General features: G+C 42.8%; 1 protein-coding gene across 1 annotated transcript in view; it reads left to right on the plus strand.

Moving 5' to 3' along the window:
- The window catches only part of LHFPL3 (LHFPL tetraspan subfamily member 3), a gene marked incomplete at both ends in the record, with an annotated part of 181,970 nt that extends 166,392 nt beyond the window's left edge, over positions 1–15,578 (plus strand). Inside the window, 2 exons of the mRNA XM_082496749.1 lie at positions 13,453–13,689; positions 15,466–15,578. Coding sequence (XP_082352875.1) covers positions 13,453–13,689; positions 15,466–15,578 — 350 coding nt within the window. The remainder of the gene's footprint in view (positions 1–13,452; positions 13,690–15,465) is intronic.
- Positions 15,579–16,847: the final 1,269 nt, after the last annotated feature.

Raw genomic sequence — 16,847 nt, forward strand, 5'->3', positions numbered from 1 at the left:
ACTGCCAAATGTCAACTTTAATGAAGAAGCAATGCAGCCGAGCGGTCTCGGGGCCTATTGTCCATTTCTCTTTTCTTCCGAGCAAAGCTGTTAGGAGATCAGGAAGAGCTGTAGCAGAGATAAGTGAAGAATAGCACTTGACAAGCTGTGCAGGCATAAAGACGTATGTGTGCGCCTCAGGGGCATTGAAAGGCACTATACAAAAGTCGATGCCTTTATCATCCGTTCAGAACTTGTCTTGCCTCTGTGCCAGTCCATTTGCAATATCGGCTAGCACTGCTTTGGAAATCACATTTAAATGATTGTAATGACTTTAGTTAAACCTTAACATTTCCAGCTCAAGAACAAGGCCGCCTCCGTCTGCTTCCACCTCTCTCTTTGCAGAGGAGACTGCCCCATGAGGCTGCCTTCCAGCTGCCTGTCTCCTCCAGACATTAAGTTCCTCCCCGCTGCAGGCCTTTAGCTTTGCTTTAGCCCCTTCCACTTGCCTGAAGCATAAAGATGCTTCAAACCCTGTCTTACTTTTTTTCCTATGCCACAAACCACCCTGAGATACAAGCGTGGGTGCCCTCATTTAGAGGAGATGGGGAGCAGGCTGCAAGCTGGCTGTGGGAAGGCTGCTGTTTTTAGAAAGGGAATGAAACCAGTCTGGAGGTAGATCTTCCCATACAGAGCAAGCTGGAGCCCTCTGGCAGATTACATTGAGGGATTCCCAACCCTGAGGAAATGGGTGAATCCTGAGCAGATTTTAATACTTGGAGGATGAGCCGGTGTCTTAGAGAGGGTGAGTACAATTACCGCTTGTCAAGGAAAGCATGGCATTTAGTCAACTGCAGGTAATTTCTAGCAAAACATTAACACTTTACAAAAGATAAGAGGGACAAGACCCTTCCCCTTTCTCCCCCAGTACATTGAGTTACTTCTTTTTTCTTTGCTCGTGACAAAATGTTTCCTTGTCCATCACATCAGCTTTCTACTTGCCTTCAGTCGCTTCCTCAGAAACTTCACTTTCTCCACTAAAGTACATGGGGAACACAAAGCCCCAAGTGAGGGCAAAGGGAATGTGACTGTCATGCTCGCAAACAGGGGGTTGAATGCCTGTAAACTGTCGATCTTAAAACACTTCCCATTTCGACATTAAATCGCATTTCCTTATCATGATGCATTATATTCCGGGAATCATAGCCATGTTTTGGCAGAGAACGTAGAGTGACCATGAACCTGCATCTCAGCTTACAGCAGAAAAATCTCACCAGCAGCTATTTATCTTATCCACTGCCAAACAACTTCTTGAATCTCTTGATCAGCTTCCACAGGAGAGATTTCTCCGGCTGGCTGGTGACCAAGAGCAGGCACAGGCATCTGCCGAGCAGCTGTTTGCACTGCGGGTGTCACCACTCCCCGTCTGCCACCCAGTGTGCTGAGACAGCGTTCTGCACCGGCGCCGCGGGGGGGCTGCAAAGGAGAGGGAGGGCCTCAGCACATTTAAGAAAACTTCCCCTCCCACCCCTCTCCTTTTATTTCATTTCCTCTTGCAGGTGTTTTGCGTTCGTGTTTCTTTCACGGTATGGCAGCCAGCGAAGCAGAGGTCAGATAACAATGGGTTGAGTTCTTGGTGGTTATTTCGAAATCGCTCACTCAGTTGTGACCACTGACCCATGTACTGGATGGGTGAGTTACCCCATTTCCCAACCATTTCCGATGATGATTGTCAAATACCCTTAAGTGGTCATGTAAATGAAACTGAACATGACCAGAACATCATACCAGATGTTTCTCTGCAGCAGTCATCTGTGTGGGCTGATTCTTTAATGCATTACTAATATGGTATTGATTGTAGTGTAGTCCATGGGCACATACCAGGTGAGACAGAGAGAAACCCCTGCTGCCGAGGGTTGCAGCAGTGTGGATGGGGTTCGGTAAACAGTGTAGGGACGCCTTGCTGGTTGTGAACTCAATGGTTGGGCAGTGTGAGCTGGACTGGTTTCACAGGGTGGAACTATTGGAGGAAAAAAAGTTCAGCAAGAGGCTTTGCTGACTACAACAGAGAGCAGGGTTTATCCAGGCAGAGAGTTTTGCTAAATTTATGGTCAAAGGAAAATAAATCTGAAGCTTTTCAGCAAAATGGCCATAGTGCTCAAATCTGGAGTCTCCCTTCAATGCTGCTCCTTCCCTAAGGCTCAAACGGGTGCTGCGTTGTCCTTGTGTCCAGCTCTGCAGCTACTGCAAAGCTCATGTGCTGAGAATGGTGACAATCCCAGGTTTCTGATGTCTGAAGATACATCATATAAGACAGTAAAGTTCTTGCAGTCGTCTTAAAGGCCCAAAGTAGCTGAATTTAGCCTCACAGAGAAACACATCCTAATAATTTTTTAATACACTGATCAAACTCCATCTTTAATAACTATTTAACAGCATCAACTTGGACAACTTAAAACTTTTCAGCCTGGCTACAGCTACTGAGTTTGTGCCAGAACCTCTCCCCTGACAATTCAAAACTGCCTTCTACTTTACAGCCTAAATGTATTCCTGGATGGTTTATATCCATTTGTTCAGGTGCCAAGACTGCCCTTCTAGTTAAACAGCTCTTCCCTCTCTCTGAGATCTATTCTCTTGTGTTTCTACAGAGTAATCATAAAATTCTCCAGTGCATCAGCAGCATAAGGCATGCAGATCTGTTTTCTAGGCAACGCTACATGTTTTTTTAGAGGTTTTCATCTCCTTTTTTGCAAATGAGTACTTACTGGCTGCAAAGCTGTTAATTTTCAGGAGCAAAAGACTGAAATGGTGGTATTTATTATGGACTCTACTATAGACTTAGTCGCAGAAATTCCCTTTTTGTATTAATATCTCTTGCTTCTGAATCGTGCTTCCACATCGGAAGCCTGCAGAACTTTCCCGTTTGTCCTGACCATGGTGGCTGATGCATTCCCAGACTTCCCCACTCACCAGCATGGTTAGATTCACTTGCAATTGCAGTAGCTTCAGAAACAAGCTGGAACCATGCACTTCCCAGGTACAAAACCAGGCTGTTGTAGTTCCCTGATGTTTGGCAGAGAACTCAGGATAGCTTGGATGAGGACTGGCAAAAAAAGAAAATCACTTTATGCCTCTCCTTTTTCTTTTCCATCACATATTCAAACACTTAATAAAGAAAGGAAAGGGCAAATTTCTATAAAGACCACAGTGAGAGATCCCAATAGTGAGCTGCTTCTTTGCCTCTCACACCCATTTATTCTGCTAGATTTTCTTCTCAGTTTGATATAGACAACACTGTTCTTGATCTTAGCTTTCTGTAGTTCCATCTAGCTCCCAGTTCTTTGGCTGCTATTCCCCTTAGATACCTGTCTTTATTAATTTCAAAGATGTTTATCTCTCAGCCTCCTCATAAGAACATAGGCTTGGAAAAGACCTACTAAATCATCAAAACTAGTCCCCTTATCACAGGGCAGTTACAGCATCATGCAATACCTTTCCTAAAGTACCACATTACATCTTAAAATAATCTTGCTCTGATTAACTGGTTGTTAAAAAGTTCTAAAGACTAGAAACCACCAGCACTGGATGGCTCTAGTGCTTACATTATGCTGAAAAAATTTTCCCTGGTACTGCCAACACCCATGTTTGCCTTTTTCATGGGTGCACATTACTTGTGACTCATGGTCCTCCAGGGGCTGATCAACATACTCATATGTTTTCTTTACTGTTTGTCCCAATAGTCTGCACTGATAGTGCCTCCAATCAGTGGATTTTACTACCAAACCTCTACTCTTGCCAAAGCTCCTAATGAAAACAGTAAATGATAGACACCCAGGCTGATCCTTGAGATGCCCAACATGTGTGCTCATGATAGCTTGAGAGAGCCTTCAAGCAAAAAATGCCAGGTCCCCATGAACAAGTACCAAAAGCACCTTAAACTCTCATGGTAAACTCTGTCTTCTCCAGGTTAATAAACGTTTCCATATGACACAGTGTCAAATGCTTTCTGAAGACCATATTACTTAGCTTTCTTTTATAAAGTTACTGCTTCCTAGCTGTCAGGTAGAACCATGCTAAAGTCACCCCACTGTATTTGTTTCCATGTCTTTCATTATACTTCTTTTCAACAATTATTCAAAGGCCTGAGGTGAAACTGATGACTGTTTGCTCCAATTACTTTAAAATTCTCAATTTTATTTCATTTTTCTAAAGATTAGGTAATACATACGCTGTTCTCCAGTATCTCACCAATACATTTCTTTTAAAAAAACTTCCTACCAACTTTGCAGTTCAATGTATTGATTATTTCAGTATTTAGTGTTGGGGGGTCCATTCCTCCAGCTTGAGCACATTGTGATCATTTTAGGTTTGGAGGCAGGATCTCTCGTTTCCAAATGCTCACGCTCATCAGCTCTCAGGACACTGTCCTTCTGTTCTGTCTTCCTCCTCATTGAAAAATGACGCAAAGAATTCGTTCCTAGCCCCCGCCTCACTCCATTTCTGCATTTCTTCTTTCTTTGTTAACCTAATTGAAGATTATTTGAGTTTTTGTTTCAGTTTCTCTTGAAAGATTTAGCACAGCTTGACTTTTGGCAAGCTGTCTTTCAGACCTGCAGTATCTAACCTCCAAAATGTGTCCGTCTTTGCTAACTAGTCCCTTTATCTTTCATTTCTAAGGTTTGTCCTCACATCTTTTCTTCTTTCCTTTTTCCAAGGCTTTTTTGGGAGATGAGTAGTGGGGGTAGAAGGAAACAGAGTTTGCTACTCATTTAGATAGAAATGAAAGTACCCCTGGAATTTTATTCATCTTCTCAAGATACTTCAGAAAATTTACATCTTTGTCTGAAAGAAATTCAAGGCGTTCCCTAGGTTTAAGTATGGACCTCTTCTATCTAGTTAACTTGTTAGCTAGTTCCTTTAGCTTATCAAAGTTTGTCCCTCTGAAATACCCATTTTTTAAACCCAGTTTAAGGATCATTTTTTATTCATATTCTCATTTTATTTAAATTGAATTGATTCACGGTCACTGAACGTAAAGTTATTTCCAGCTCTTCCTTCTCTTTACCAAAACCACATTTAAAATAGCTTCACTGTTTGGACCACTAACTTGTGATGAAACATCAGCTGTCTAGATCTCAAGCGATGCCTAGCCTGTGCCACGCATAATAGAACCTATTCTCCAGTCTGTCTGCTGTAGCCTACACTGCATTTATACTGAGTTTATTCATTTATAAAATCTAGAACATTTCACTATGCTATGGTTTGATATGGTTTAGCTAAAGACCAGGTTCTACCAAACAAAGTTAACATTAAACTAGAAAGCTGTAACACTGTGCCAGCATTCAAAATAAACACTTTCAATAGTAAATTTTGTTGCCAAGCAAAGCCAAGCCAAAATTGCATTAGATGGCTGTGATCTGACAAAAAAAAACCCAAACAAACAAACAACAACAAAAAAAACCCCCAAAGATGCAACATAAACAAGTAGTTCCTTCGTTACTTATACAGTTCTTTTTCAGGACACTCTAGCATGTGAGAAAAGTGGCTTTTTGATATCCCCACATCATTAAACAACCTGGCTTCATGGCAGCTGACTCCCAGGTCATGGCTGTCTGAGCACACGCGTTTGCGAGCACCAGTGTCATTCCTGTGACTGGGCATGGACCTTCAGCTGACACACAGAGGTCGTAACACACCTTCTGTGATACAGAGACGTGTTAGAAAAACTCTGTTGGGCTCTGACACAGTTTTCATGCTATTTTAGACACTTTAAATAGAAAAATCAGAAGAAAAAGAAATTATAGATCCCCAGACCAGTGGACACCACAGGAGGTGAAACAGTGTAAATGTAACTTTTGACACGTACCTTCCTGTGGGTTTCTAGCTATACCACCTCCCATACCTGCTTCATTGTAAAGGAGTATTTTTATCTCTTGTCGTATATCATTTCAGTTTACCCATTTTTCATCAGTTAGTCATCTACCTCTGCTATAGCTGTTAGCCATTTGTTGTCATGACATTTCTAGGGATTTTTTGCACACATGGTGATTAGACCTGCATCCATTAATAGTCCCCAGTTTCCATATTTTTTCTGGACAAAGCACTGTAAATACCAATGGGATATAACCGTGGCTGGAACAAAAGAAGTTGTAGTCTCTCACAAGGAGTCATTGGGATGCACCTTGTAAGTCACCTGCCTCACACTCATAAAAATCTATACTATTACATTAGCTTTATGCTCAAGCTAAGATAGTTGTTGTACTAACTAAATTATTCATAGAACTGCATTAATCTCAAAGTTTAATTATTATGGCTAACGAGCAAGACTTGGAAGTTAAATCCTCCCATGATGATACAACCCCTCACAGAATATCTGTCTCTATCATATCAAAGGAATCTCTATCCGTACATGAATCCAACACTTGAGGTCTAAAACAGGCTCCCTTAGTGCAGTAAAATTTCTCCTGCCATTCTTCCTCCAAGTGATCTTATCTGAAGTAGGCTGCACCATCTTTGCTATTTTTTTCTGCATATTTACAGCTTAACACATTCCTCACATGTAACATTACTTCACATTCCCAGTTGTTTCCATCTTTCTGAGCAACTCATGCTCTGTAGTGCTTGTCTTTGGGAATGGCTGTTGGTCAACCATATTTCTGTTATCCAGCTTCACATCCTGAAACAGCTGATCTTCTTCCATTTTGCTCTCTAGGCATAACTAGCTAGCATCAAAGTATCTCAGTAATCTGTCAACTCAGCCAAGTATGTTGAATCTTCTCTCCCTGACTGTAGCACCTACCTCACTACCGCTTTTCACAATATTATTTGTTTCTCTTTGCTGTCCGGTCACTGAATATTTAGTGGTCTTTGTTCCTTTTCTTAAAATCAGCATGGGAAATACACGCCTTTTGATATGTGTGTGTATATATTCTTATCAGACTTGATGTGAAAAAGTCAGTGCCATAATAAGTCGTGGCCATAATTGTGTGGAGTCTTTTATTTTATCACAAGAATGCAGTGGGAGGTTCTCCTCCTTTTTCTCCCCCTTCGTGCTGTCTATAAATGTTCTTAAACCTGTGGAGAGGTTCAGGCTTGTCTACATTACCAAGTGAGAGCACACATAGATTAAAGCAATTACTGCTGAAGCCTCTCACATCCTCATCGCATGTGCTTCTAGGGCTTTACTTCTGGTCTTCTCAGTCTGGTCTTCTGGACCAAATGTCCCCATTATACATGTTGTTTGAAGCTTTCTGAAGGAAGATTAACCCACAAACCTTTGCTCCTTCACTTGGGGAGAGGGGGGCCTCTCAAGGAAGTAATTCCACAGTGCAACTCCCTTGTTCCACATGGGAGCCCAGGGCACAGAAGTCCAGATACGACTTTATCGTTCCAGGTCTCCAAGAACACTGCCCTTGAATCTTGAATTTTGTGCCACTTTTCTCACTGGCAATCTCATACCCAACAACAATCACGTGGTTAACAACACTATATGAGCACCACCAAGATATCCTGCTGCCAGAGAAACTTTTGGTCTGCTTATGGCACAAATTAACAGGCTGTGCCATCTCCTTGGGGAGCCACTTGGCACCTCTTTAAAGAACCTCTCCAAAGCTGAAGACTGGATCTGGCAGTCTTCAAACAAAGCAGCAAATAAGAAGTCTTATATGGTGTTTGCCTCTTCATATTGCTCAAGAACCATTTCAGGTGTTGAGGAAGCTCTGCATGGTTCAAGAGCCTTCTCCTAGGCACAGGTTTTGTGGTGATGAAGCCCACACATTGAGTCAGAATTTTAAGGTCCCCATCCAGCATTGAAGAACTTTTGGAAAGGAACTTTTAAACTCCTCCAAAAGTAATCTGGTTTACACGCACCAGAACTGTTTCTGTGAATGGAATCAGTAAATGGAGAGAATCAGGGGATTTGCTTCAAAATTGCACATTTGCTCCAAGCCAGAACACAAATGTAACCTCAGAATTATTATCCCGCTCATTAGTACAGTCCACATCACTCAAGGCAATCTCAGCTGTGTGAATGTGCAGCCTCTGTGTTCACTCAGGACTGTATTTGACCCTGTGTCTTCAGCCACTTCCCCTCACCTTTTTTTTCTTTCCCAGGTACAGGCTCCTGAAAGACCATAGTCCTCACGAATGTCCCCTGCCAGAGTCCTCGCATTTCATTTCGCTCAGTCCTAGAAGTTCACTCCACCAACATGGCTGGCAAAACCTCTTCAATTTATTGGGGTTTAGTGGGTCACTGTTTTTTTGTAAACACCATTTAGAAAAAAATCTGAAAACAAGGAACCTCTCAGTTATTGGAACCACAGAGGCCTGGAGGCTCTTGCATGCATGGGTATACAAAGAAAACAGCTGGTCACTGTAATTCCCATTCCACTTTTTTGACTCAAGAAACTTGCCATCATCGCACTCTACATACAAGCAAATTGGGTGTGCTGTCAGGAAAAGAATGAAGATGAGAGAGGAGTCCTGCCAGCGGGAATTTCTCAGCACTGGTTTCCTGTATAACAGTCAGCCTTTTTATAAATAGAACCTCATTCCATGCAATGATATAATATTAATCCATCACCATATTTGGCACAACCATAGGATCATGAACTACTTGCTTGCTAATTACCATTTGAGCTCATGCACAGAGCACAGGCTGTGATAATATTAGCTTGGTCAGAGTCACAAGTCTGTCAGTGCCAGCAACAATTCAGTGTCTGTTTCCAGTCTCTGGAAGTGCCCTATCTGCATCCTTTTGCCCCAGGAGGTAAAATCCTGGGCTCCCTCTCTTAGGATGAATAATTTGTCTTGTCACTCAGAGCCCTAAAGGAAAACCGTGTGACAATTTCTGTTAGCTGTTCATATGAGAAAAAAGTTTTTGAGAAGTAAATGTATATATATCAAGCATGTTTAACTGCTATTTATTAATTATTTTTTAAAAGCTTGAAAAGCTTCATCAGACTCCAATATGTAGGAGAAACAATTTGTTACCCTACATCTTGTAAGAAAATTAGAAGAAGGACCGGAGGAAGCCCAAGGCCATCATTACGAAGGCACTATCCCTGCCAGGAGCTTTCTCAAGCAAGCGAAGGGAAAAATGATGTGGATATGATTCTTGTAAGTTTTATAGTTGCCCAAATAGTTCTGAATGGTGTCAGAGGCACTAATCAGCCATTTATCAGTTTCCCCCTGCTGCTTCTCATGAAAGCTCTTGATTAGCTACAGAGGTCCTAGGCTGGGCTGTCTGCGGGCTCAGGAAGATGGTGCCAGTCTGATGTATTCAGCTCACACCCAGAAGACTGCCTTCAGCCAATATAGATTTAACTTTTTCCTTATTTGAATCAAAAAGTCTGTAGGAACTGGTGATTTAAGTCTTTTAATTCTATAGGCGAGCTTTCCAAATCCAAAAGTTTCTGAATTCATTAGAACTGGATAGTAGTAAAACAGTAGTAGCCTTTGTTACATTGCCATTTCAGTCACATATTGCCATTAGAGACAGTGGAAGTTTAGACAAAGATACGGGACCCATGTCTGTGTTATAAAATCATCTCTTAGCAGTTTCACTGAAATTGCATAAAATAGTTTCCATTTTTCAAATTTGTATGAAACTGAAAGTAATTTCCTTCTAGAGAAAAATCTTCTAATCCTCTTTAGAAGGATTAAACTATAAAAATTGCTAGCAATACAAAGTAGATCTGTAGGTGGATTTTATACCTGTCTTTTCAGTCTTGTAGCTGATAAATTAATCATTACCTATTTCATATTATTGAGCAAGTCTGTATTCTTAAAGGCATTCAGTGCAAAATATTCCCTCAGCAAGTGCAGACTCGAGGTTGACTAATCTTACTTATGTTAACCTCTACAGGTAAGGTATGATTCCTGCATCTGAAGATGTTGGCCAAGCAGTCATCTAGCAGAACGCATCTAAACTGTAGAGGCAAAGGAAATAATAATAATATCACCTTTTTGATATCTGCCTTTATGCAAAGGGATCTAGTCCAGCCACCGTTTACCCATGTGAGTTATTACCAAGAGAAGTACAACTGCAATCGACAGAATGACTCCAGAAAGTTAAGCAAATATATCAAAGCATGCAGGAACAGAATTCAGGAAAGATGAGTTAATTGGAAATCTGAGGAACACAGCTGGGAAGCTATGCACTGAGTTCCTGAGATAAGAGCCCGTATTTTTAATTACCTAGGTGGAAAAGAACAAAGTTAAATTATTTTTAGGAAGTACTAAGAACATATGTCTGATGTGCTGTGTAATAAAAAAACCACAGAGATGTCAGTATTTGCTAATTATTCTTGCACATTTAGCAGAAAAATCCCACGTCTATTGCTCAGTAGCTGAGCATTAAGCTTCCTCTTATTTTGAGGATGATGAATAAAAGTAAACTGGCTTTGGCAGTTGCTGCTATATAGTAAATCAAACTTTTGTCAATAGTTACCTGGGTAAATGTGGACATTTTCATGAACACCACAAGTACGCAGATTTGCTGCATCGTTTCAGTGGAGTCCCTCGCAAGTGTGAGGGCAATGCTTATGTGTTGACTGCGAGAAGTAATCTTTCTGGAAGCGTGTGTAACCAGCTCAAGAAAGAAAATTATTGTACACTTTGTCTCTAAAATCTTTGGAAGATCTTACGAAACAGTGTAAATGAGTTAAGGCAGGCAATAGGCGACTTACAATTTGTCCAACCTGCATGTTCTGAGTAAATCAGTCCTTATCTAATTGTCCTTGTTTCTAAGCCTAATTGTCCTTGAGAGTATTATAAGCTGGTGTATTTTCACACAAATGAACTGCTCAGGAAGAATTTGTGAAATGCCTTAGGCGCAGGTTTTATTCTACGTCGGATGCTTCCTGCAGACATGCTTTCAAGGCTTTGTCTACAGCAATTGTGTAGCTGTCAAAAGGAAAATACCATTCCTGAGCTCTGCTTTCACGTCTCTCTTCCAGTATTTCATCATATTGATTCACTGCAGGTGTGTTTTTGTTTTGTGGGCATCAGAGGTATGTAAAATGACAGTGCCTATGTTTGTCCAGAAAAGACAAGAACTTGTTGCAATTCCCGCAGCGACGGCAGCTGTTGGTTGCACAAGCTACTCTGTGTATAAACTGTTTTCCAAACAGAGGTCTGGTTTAGCAACCGTATAAAAGCCCAAAAGACACACAATGTATTCTTTTCAATTAGCACATATACCTGCAATTTAGAGTGCAATGCAACAAAATATTAAGACTTATAAAATATGGTTTGGGATCCATTGTATCTCATCAGCTGTACTAAGAAAGAAGGGCTAATGCTGAAAATAAGCTTGTTTCCAAGTTAGAAAAGACATACGGAAAGCATATGGATTTTCTGATTCTCCTAAATGAAATAAAAACTGAGGAATTAACCCATTCAGCATAACCTTTATTTTTTTATTTTTCTTATTTTACTTAATTTTTACACCCTATCCTCCCCTCCTGAAGATGCCCCTATGCCATTTCCCTGGCTAGTGCTGCACTCGCATTGTTTGCTTCAGTGAAGCCAACGCGTCAGCATGACCAAGAGCTGCAGTTAAGCGTATCCGTGCACTGTTCCCATTGCTCTGATAGGAAATGTGCCACGAGTACCCAACTGCTCTGTCCTCTGTTACAAATGTACTGCCTCCCTGCCGCAGACCCAGAAATCAGTTTGGCTTGGACGGGACCTCTGGACACCACTTGGTCCATCACCCCACTCACCACAGGGCCAACCTGCGTGAGGTTTCCCAGGGAAAGCCATTCTCAAAAGCAATCTGCAGGGTCCAAATCATGCCTTTGCCGCGCTCCTTCAGATGTACCCCATGACAGTCCCCATGGGCAGTGGGAAGCCAGGTCCCACGCAGGTTCTATGTTTAGAAGTACATTCAGTCCTCTCCTATGAAACTGTCATATTGGCATGTTTTCCCAGCCTGTGGATTTTCTCAGCTAGTGGCTCGGGGGGAGAGACCACACTAGTGAAGATTCAGCATATAGGTTTGCTTTTGTGTGTGTGTTTCTGCAATGATGTGTCGCCACCTCAGGGCATAGTGTATCCTCTGGGGGCAGAAGCCCCACTGCTGCATCCCTGTCATGGTACCCACCACCACAAGGCGTATGGTCCAGTAAGAAGAGGAGCACATAACCTCCAAGGAGGCTGCTCCCCAGTGACCACAGGACACGTGTCTGAACAGCAAGTCCTGTGCCAGTCCAAGGCTGTGGCCAAACCCAAACATACTTCAGTCAAGCTGGTAAGACACTGGAGCAAGGGCTCTGACCATGCTCCAGAACCCAGTGGGGGCCATGCTTGAGGTCTCCTTGCTCAAGAGCACACATGTCCCACCCAAGGTGGGTGGCCAGGCACAGGTAGCCGTGCGTGCTCAGCCCTCATGCCAGCACTGTCGAGGCAGGGGACATCACAGCGGCTGCTGGCCAGCAGGCAAGATTGACTGTGCTTCAGGTGATGGAGCACATAGCTTTTGAAAAAAACAAACTTGTCACACCATTTTGCATGCTCCACAAGAGCCGCTTTGCCCCATGACACTACCTGCTGTCCCACAGCAGGGCAGTTTCCCTGGGAACCAAGAGTGAAAGCAAATTTCTGCTGCTTAAAAATTAAGTTCAACCGTTTAGCAGTCACCCAGGCTGATGGATGAACACCCACGCTTTGCCTCTGTCCCCCTGCCCGGTATGGCTGCCCCTTCCTGGAGCGGCTGGTAGTCAATGTCGGCTCGCTTTCCATGTGGGTATAGGCTTTTCATTTTTCTTGGTGTTAAAAAGATCAGCACTTTTTCATGTTTGAGATGTCATGTGGTGATTCCTTAGGTAAACCAGATCAGGAGTTGACAGCAATGTTGACAACTTATTTTTCCTTGCAGAACAATGTCATTACTTGTGTTTTTGAGGACTACTAACCTTATGTATAAAACATATTTCAGTTAAAGGGGTACTGCCAAAAAAAAAAACCAAACACAAAAACCAAAAAAACAACCCCTGCTATTACCTATGTGTGTTACAAGCACTTGGATTACCAGAAATGATAGGTAGTTCTTTTCCTCTATTTTTCTCTGTTTTGTTTGCCTGACCGTTTGACAGTAATCTGGTGTTTGCTTTGAATATCCAGGTTATTATTATGTATCATTTTCCCCTTTTGTTTTGTGTGAGCCTTTCGTATTACAATGAAGAAATCAGTCTCACCAGGAAAATGTGATTGTACTGGTACAAAAAATGGCCAGAGATTCAGAACGTAATTTTTTTTTTTCTAAACAGGGTGCGCAATTGAAGTTGTACCTTTAGTTTTTATATTAAATGCTTAATCACAGCCTAAAATTCTGTGACTTGTTTTTAAGTAACCTAGCTTTGAAGCTCAGGATGAAAAAGTGTGTTGCTTTAATGATAACTGTGTAGGTTCTCATCAAAAGGAAAGTTTGGTCTCATTATCCCATTGTTCTCCTTTTCTTTTTTCTCCAAGCTGCCTGTCTCGTCCTGGGTTGTATGATTTTTCCTGATGGCTGGGATTCAGATGAGGTAAAACGGATGTGTGGTGAAAAGACAGACAAGTACACGCTGGGGGCTTGTTCAGTCCGCTGGGCATATATCCTGGCAATTATTGGAATCTTGGATGCCCTGATCCTCTCATTTCTGGCATTTGTGCTTGGCAACAGACAAGACAGCTTGCTAGCAGAGGAGCTCAAGTTGGAAAACAAAGGTAGGACTGATTTAGAAACACTATTATTGGGTGGCCTCAAGGGCAATTGCTTAAAAACGATGATCGGTTTCATTTTATTTTATACTTAAAAGTTGGCATGCTGGCTTACTTGCTAAGTTGCTGGGAAGTAAGAAATGCAAGGGGCAGAGAAAGTTTTTTGCTTCAAAATCTAAGAAAGCTCGAAATTGCCATAATTGCTGCACTATGCATGACTTAAGAGTTTGTAGAGCTGTAGATGGGATGGTTTTGTGTTACACACTTGTGCATTATTTCATTAGCATTTAAGTTTCACTATCTCCATATTTTTCTGTACCCCATGGAAGATTTGTTCATTTGGTTCCTTTAAGATTTTGCATTGAAATATGAATGGCTGTAATATGGCATTCCATTATATGTGTTAGCAGGGTACACAGTAAGGAGGGGGTGTTGCCTTGGCAGATTGGTAATGAGCTGTGTAATGGGACCGCCTATACAGCAAGGCACCGGTGGGCGAAGGATCAGAGCCAGGAATGAAGAAGAATCCTTGTTCTTGTTTGATTGCATTGCTTTGAGCTCGTTAGTCAGCTCACAGGAACCTAGGCTGCTGTAGTAACTGAATATTCATGCAGCAGGTTGAGTATAAAACGCATTTCTAGATTAAGAACGTGATACTGGCTCAGCGCAGTAGTTTATCACGCGGTTGCAAGAGGAGAGATGCTGTTCGGTGAGTGTGCGCAAGCCTGGCTGATGTCTGCAGCCCCTTCCCCTCGTACTGCCCCCGCATCCACAGCTGTGTGTCTGATCTGACGGACACCACAGAGGGGACGTCCCTGCCTTGTCTTTCTAATGGGCCTGTTGTCCCTGGGTCTATCTAATCCCTTCTGAACCTGCTGATACTGTCAGCTTCTACAGCACCGCGTGCCAGTGAGTTCCTGAAGTTCACTACAGATTGCTAAAGTACTTTCTTTTACCTCTTTCACGTTGATCACCTACTATTCTCACCGAGTGTCCCCTAGTTCAGGATTCTGCATTCAGCTCATCCACCACCTTTGTAATTTTGTAGGTTGCTTCTAATAATAGCAAAGATATTAGGAGCCCTTCACCACTGGATTGGAAATCAAAAGCTGTTTGGCAGCCTGTGTTGTACAAAAATAGCTGGTCTCAGTCCTTCTCCAGAAGGACCATTATCCGTCTGTCTGAAAGCACCAGCACACTGGTCCCAGCTTGCTGAATCGCAGACAGTCACACACTCAGCCCGAAGATAAATGGACTTGAAGACTGAACTTCACATGTGATTCCAGACCTGGTTAGAGCATACTAATGTTAAGGAAAGCGTACGTTGCTTGCAATTGCACATGTACTTCTGTTCTGCAGGTAAACTGAGGGCATCAGTTTCAAGGACTGTCCCTGCGGCCCTTTACTGTAAGGATAATATTCATCTGCATTTGAAAAATAAAATACTCATCAAAATAGTATTCACAGCTATATCACAAGTGCTTTTGGCATCAGCACTGTGTCTGATTTGTTTATACCACACAGAGCTCATGAACCCTACAACTACTTGTATGAAAGAACCTCATCTGTTTTGGCACCTTATGAGTAAAAAACAGCTTCTGGAGGCTCATCACCTCTCACATCACTGGCACAAGCTCCTGCCAGAACATTTGGTCCTCAGCATGTTGGACAAAATCATTCGCTCATTTTCCTTGGATTAGGCACAGAAATGTACCACACCACAAGCTTCAAAGAAAACCAGAACTCAACAAAAATGGACCCACCTCACTTTGTCCTTCACAGTCAAGCGTAAGGTCCACCACTTCTTAAACTCTCTTTCAAATGAAAAGAAAAAAGGCGACTTGTCTTCTAAAAAGGACATCCTCTCCCCCCTCATCACAGAAGGCTTCTGCTAAGCAGCAACAGGACAAGTCTAAATCCCTGTGCAGCCCCCCAGCATTTCCCCACCTGCACGTGTTGCCTCTGGGCACAGCCACAGCTCCGGAGGAGTCCCAGGAGAGCACGGCAGGGGCATGGGTGGACACCACCACCGCCATCTGAGGTGGGGTACCGGTACCAGCAAAGCACCAGCTCTCCGCTTTGCTGACCAGAGGTCAGTCCTTCTTCTGGCCTTTTGGATGCTAGGAAAGCATGCCTGCATCCTACTGTGCAAATGTCACGAATGAAACAACAAGACATGAGTACTTGATTCTCTCCAGTGGTCTCTGATCTCTGTACAAGACAGGCTGCAGCTGTCTGTCCACCGTGCTGTGCTGATGGAGCAGGGCTTTGGGCCATGGTCCCCATAGACCAAGGAAGGGTTTCTACCAAAAAGTCTGCACTCTGAAGCTGGCACTGGGATGTGTAGGTAGTACTCAGATGTTTTTGCAGCTAGAAGTCGTTTGACTGTGGAAGCTGCCCACAGTGTTTAAGAGGCAGATTTGGGGTTCGTATGGCCAGGGTTGTGAGGCAGATTTTGTAATCCTGGCAGTCACTGTCTGCATGCTCAGGTGACCAGTTTGGGGCAGTGGTCTGTGGTGAGAGAGGCTGTTGATTACTTGCATGATAATGATGAAGAGGCTGGTAGAAAATTAGGGCCAACACTTGTCCTTGAGTCGGCTCCAGACAACCTCCTGTCTGTACCACTAGCACACACTGCACACAGAGTCATAGAATCATAGAATCATAGAATTTCGAGGTTGGAAGGGACCTTTAAGATCATCAAGTCCAACCATTAACCTAACCTGACAAAACCACTTCACATGCCTGAAGGATTTGACACTTACCCTATAAACTACATCCCCTTGCCCCCTTTTGGGTTAAGAGATACTGGAGAAATACCTGCATTAGTCCACATCCAGAGTATCCATGTATCTCTTAGAAATAGTCAGGATGCCAAAATACTGAAATATGCAAATATGACTAGCATGCTTGCCACGTAGGTAAGAAGATAAGACTGAGGATATAAGCAATCCCACCCTCAGCCTTCCAAGCTACTCTTACAATGTGAAGTCAAAGCCCTATAACAAGTAGCCATGAATATTAAACACACCCCATCCCTTTTCCCCCCTCCTCACCTACATGAGGTATACCTCCAGGCTTGTGCTGGCTCCTGCTTCTGGATTAGCAGATATGGATGAGGACCATCCTCAAGGAGGAGTTCCTGGGCTTCTGCTGTCTTCCAA

Source organism: Vanellus vanellus (assembly GCF_965231255.1).
Source record: "Vanellus vanellus genome assembly, chromosome: 1".
NCBI classification, from domain to species: domain Eukaryota; kingdom Metazoa; phylum Chordata; class Aves; order Charadriiformes; family Charadriidae; genus Vanellus; species Vanellus vanellus.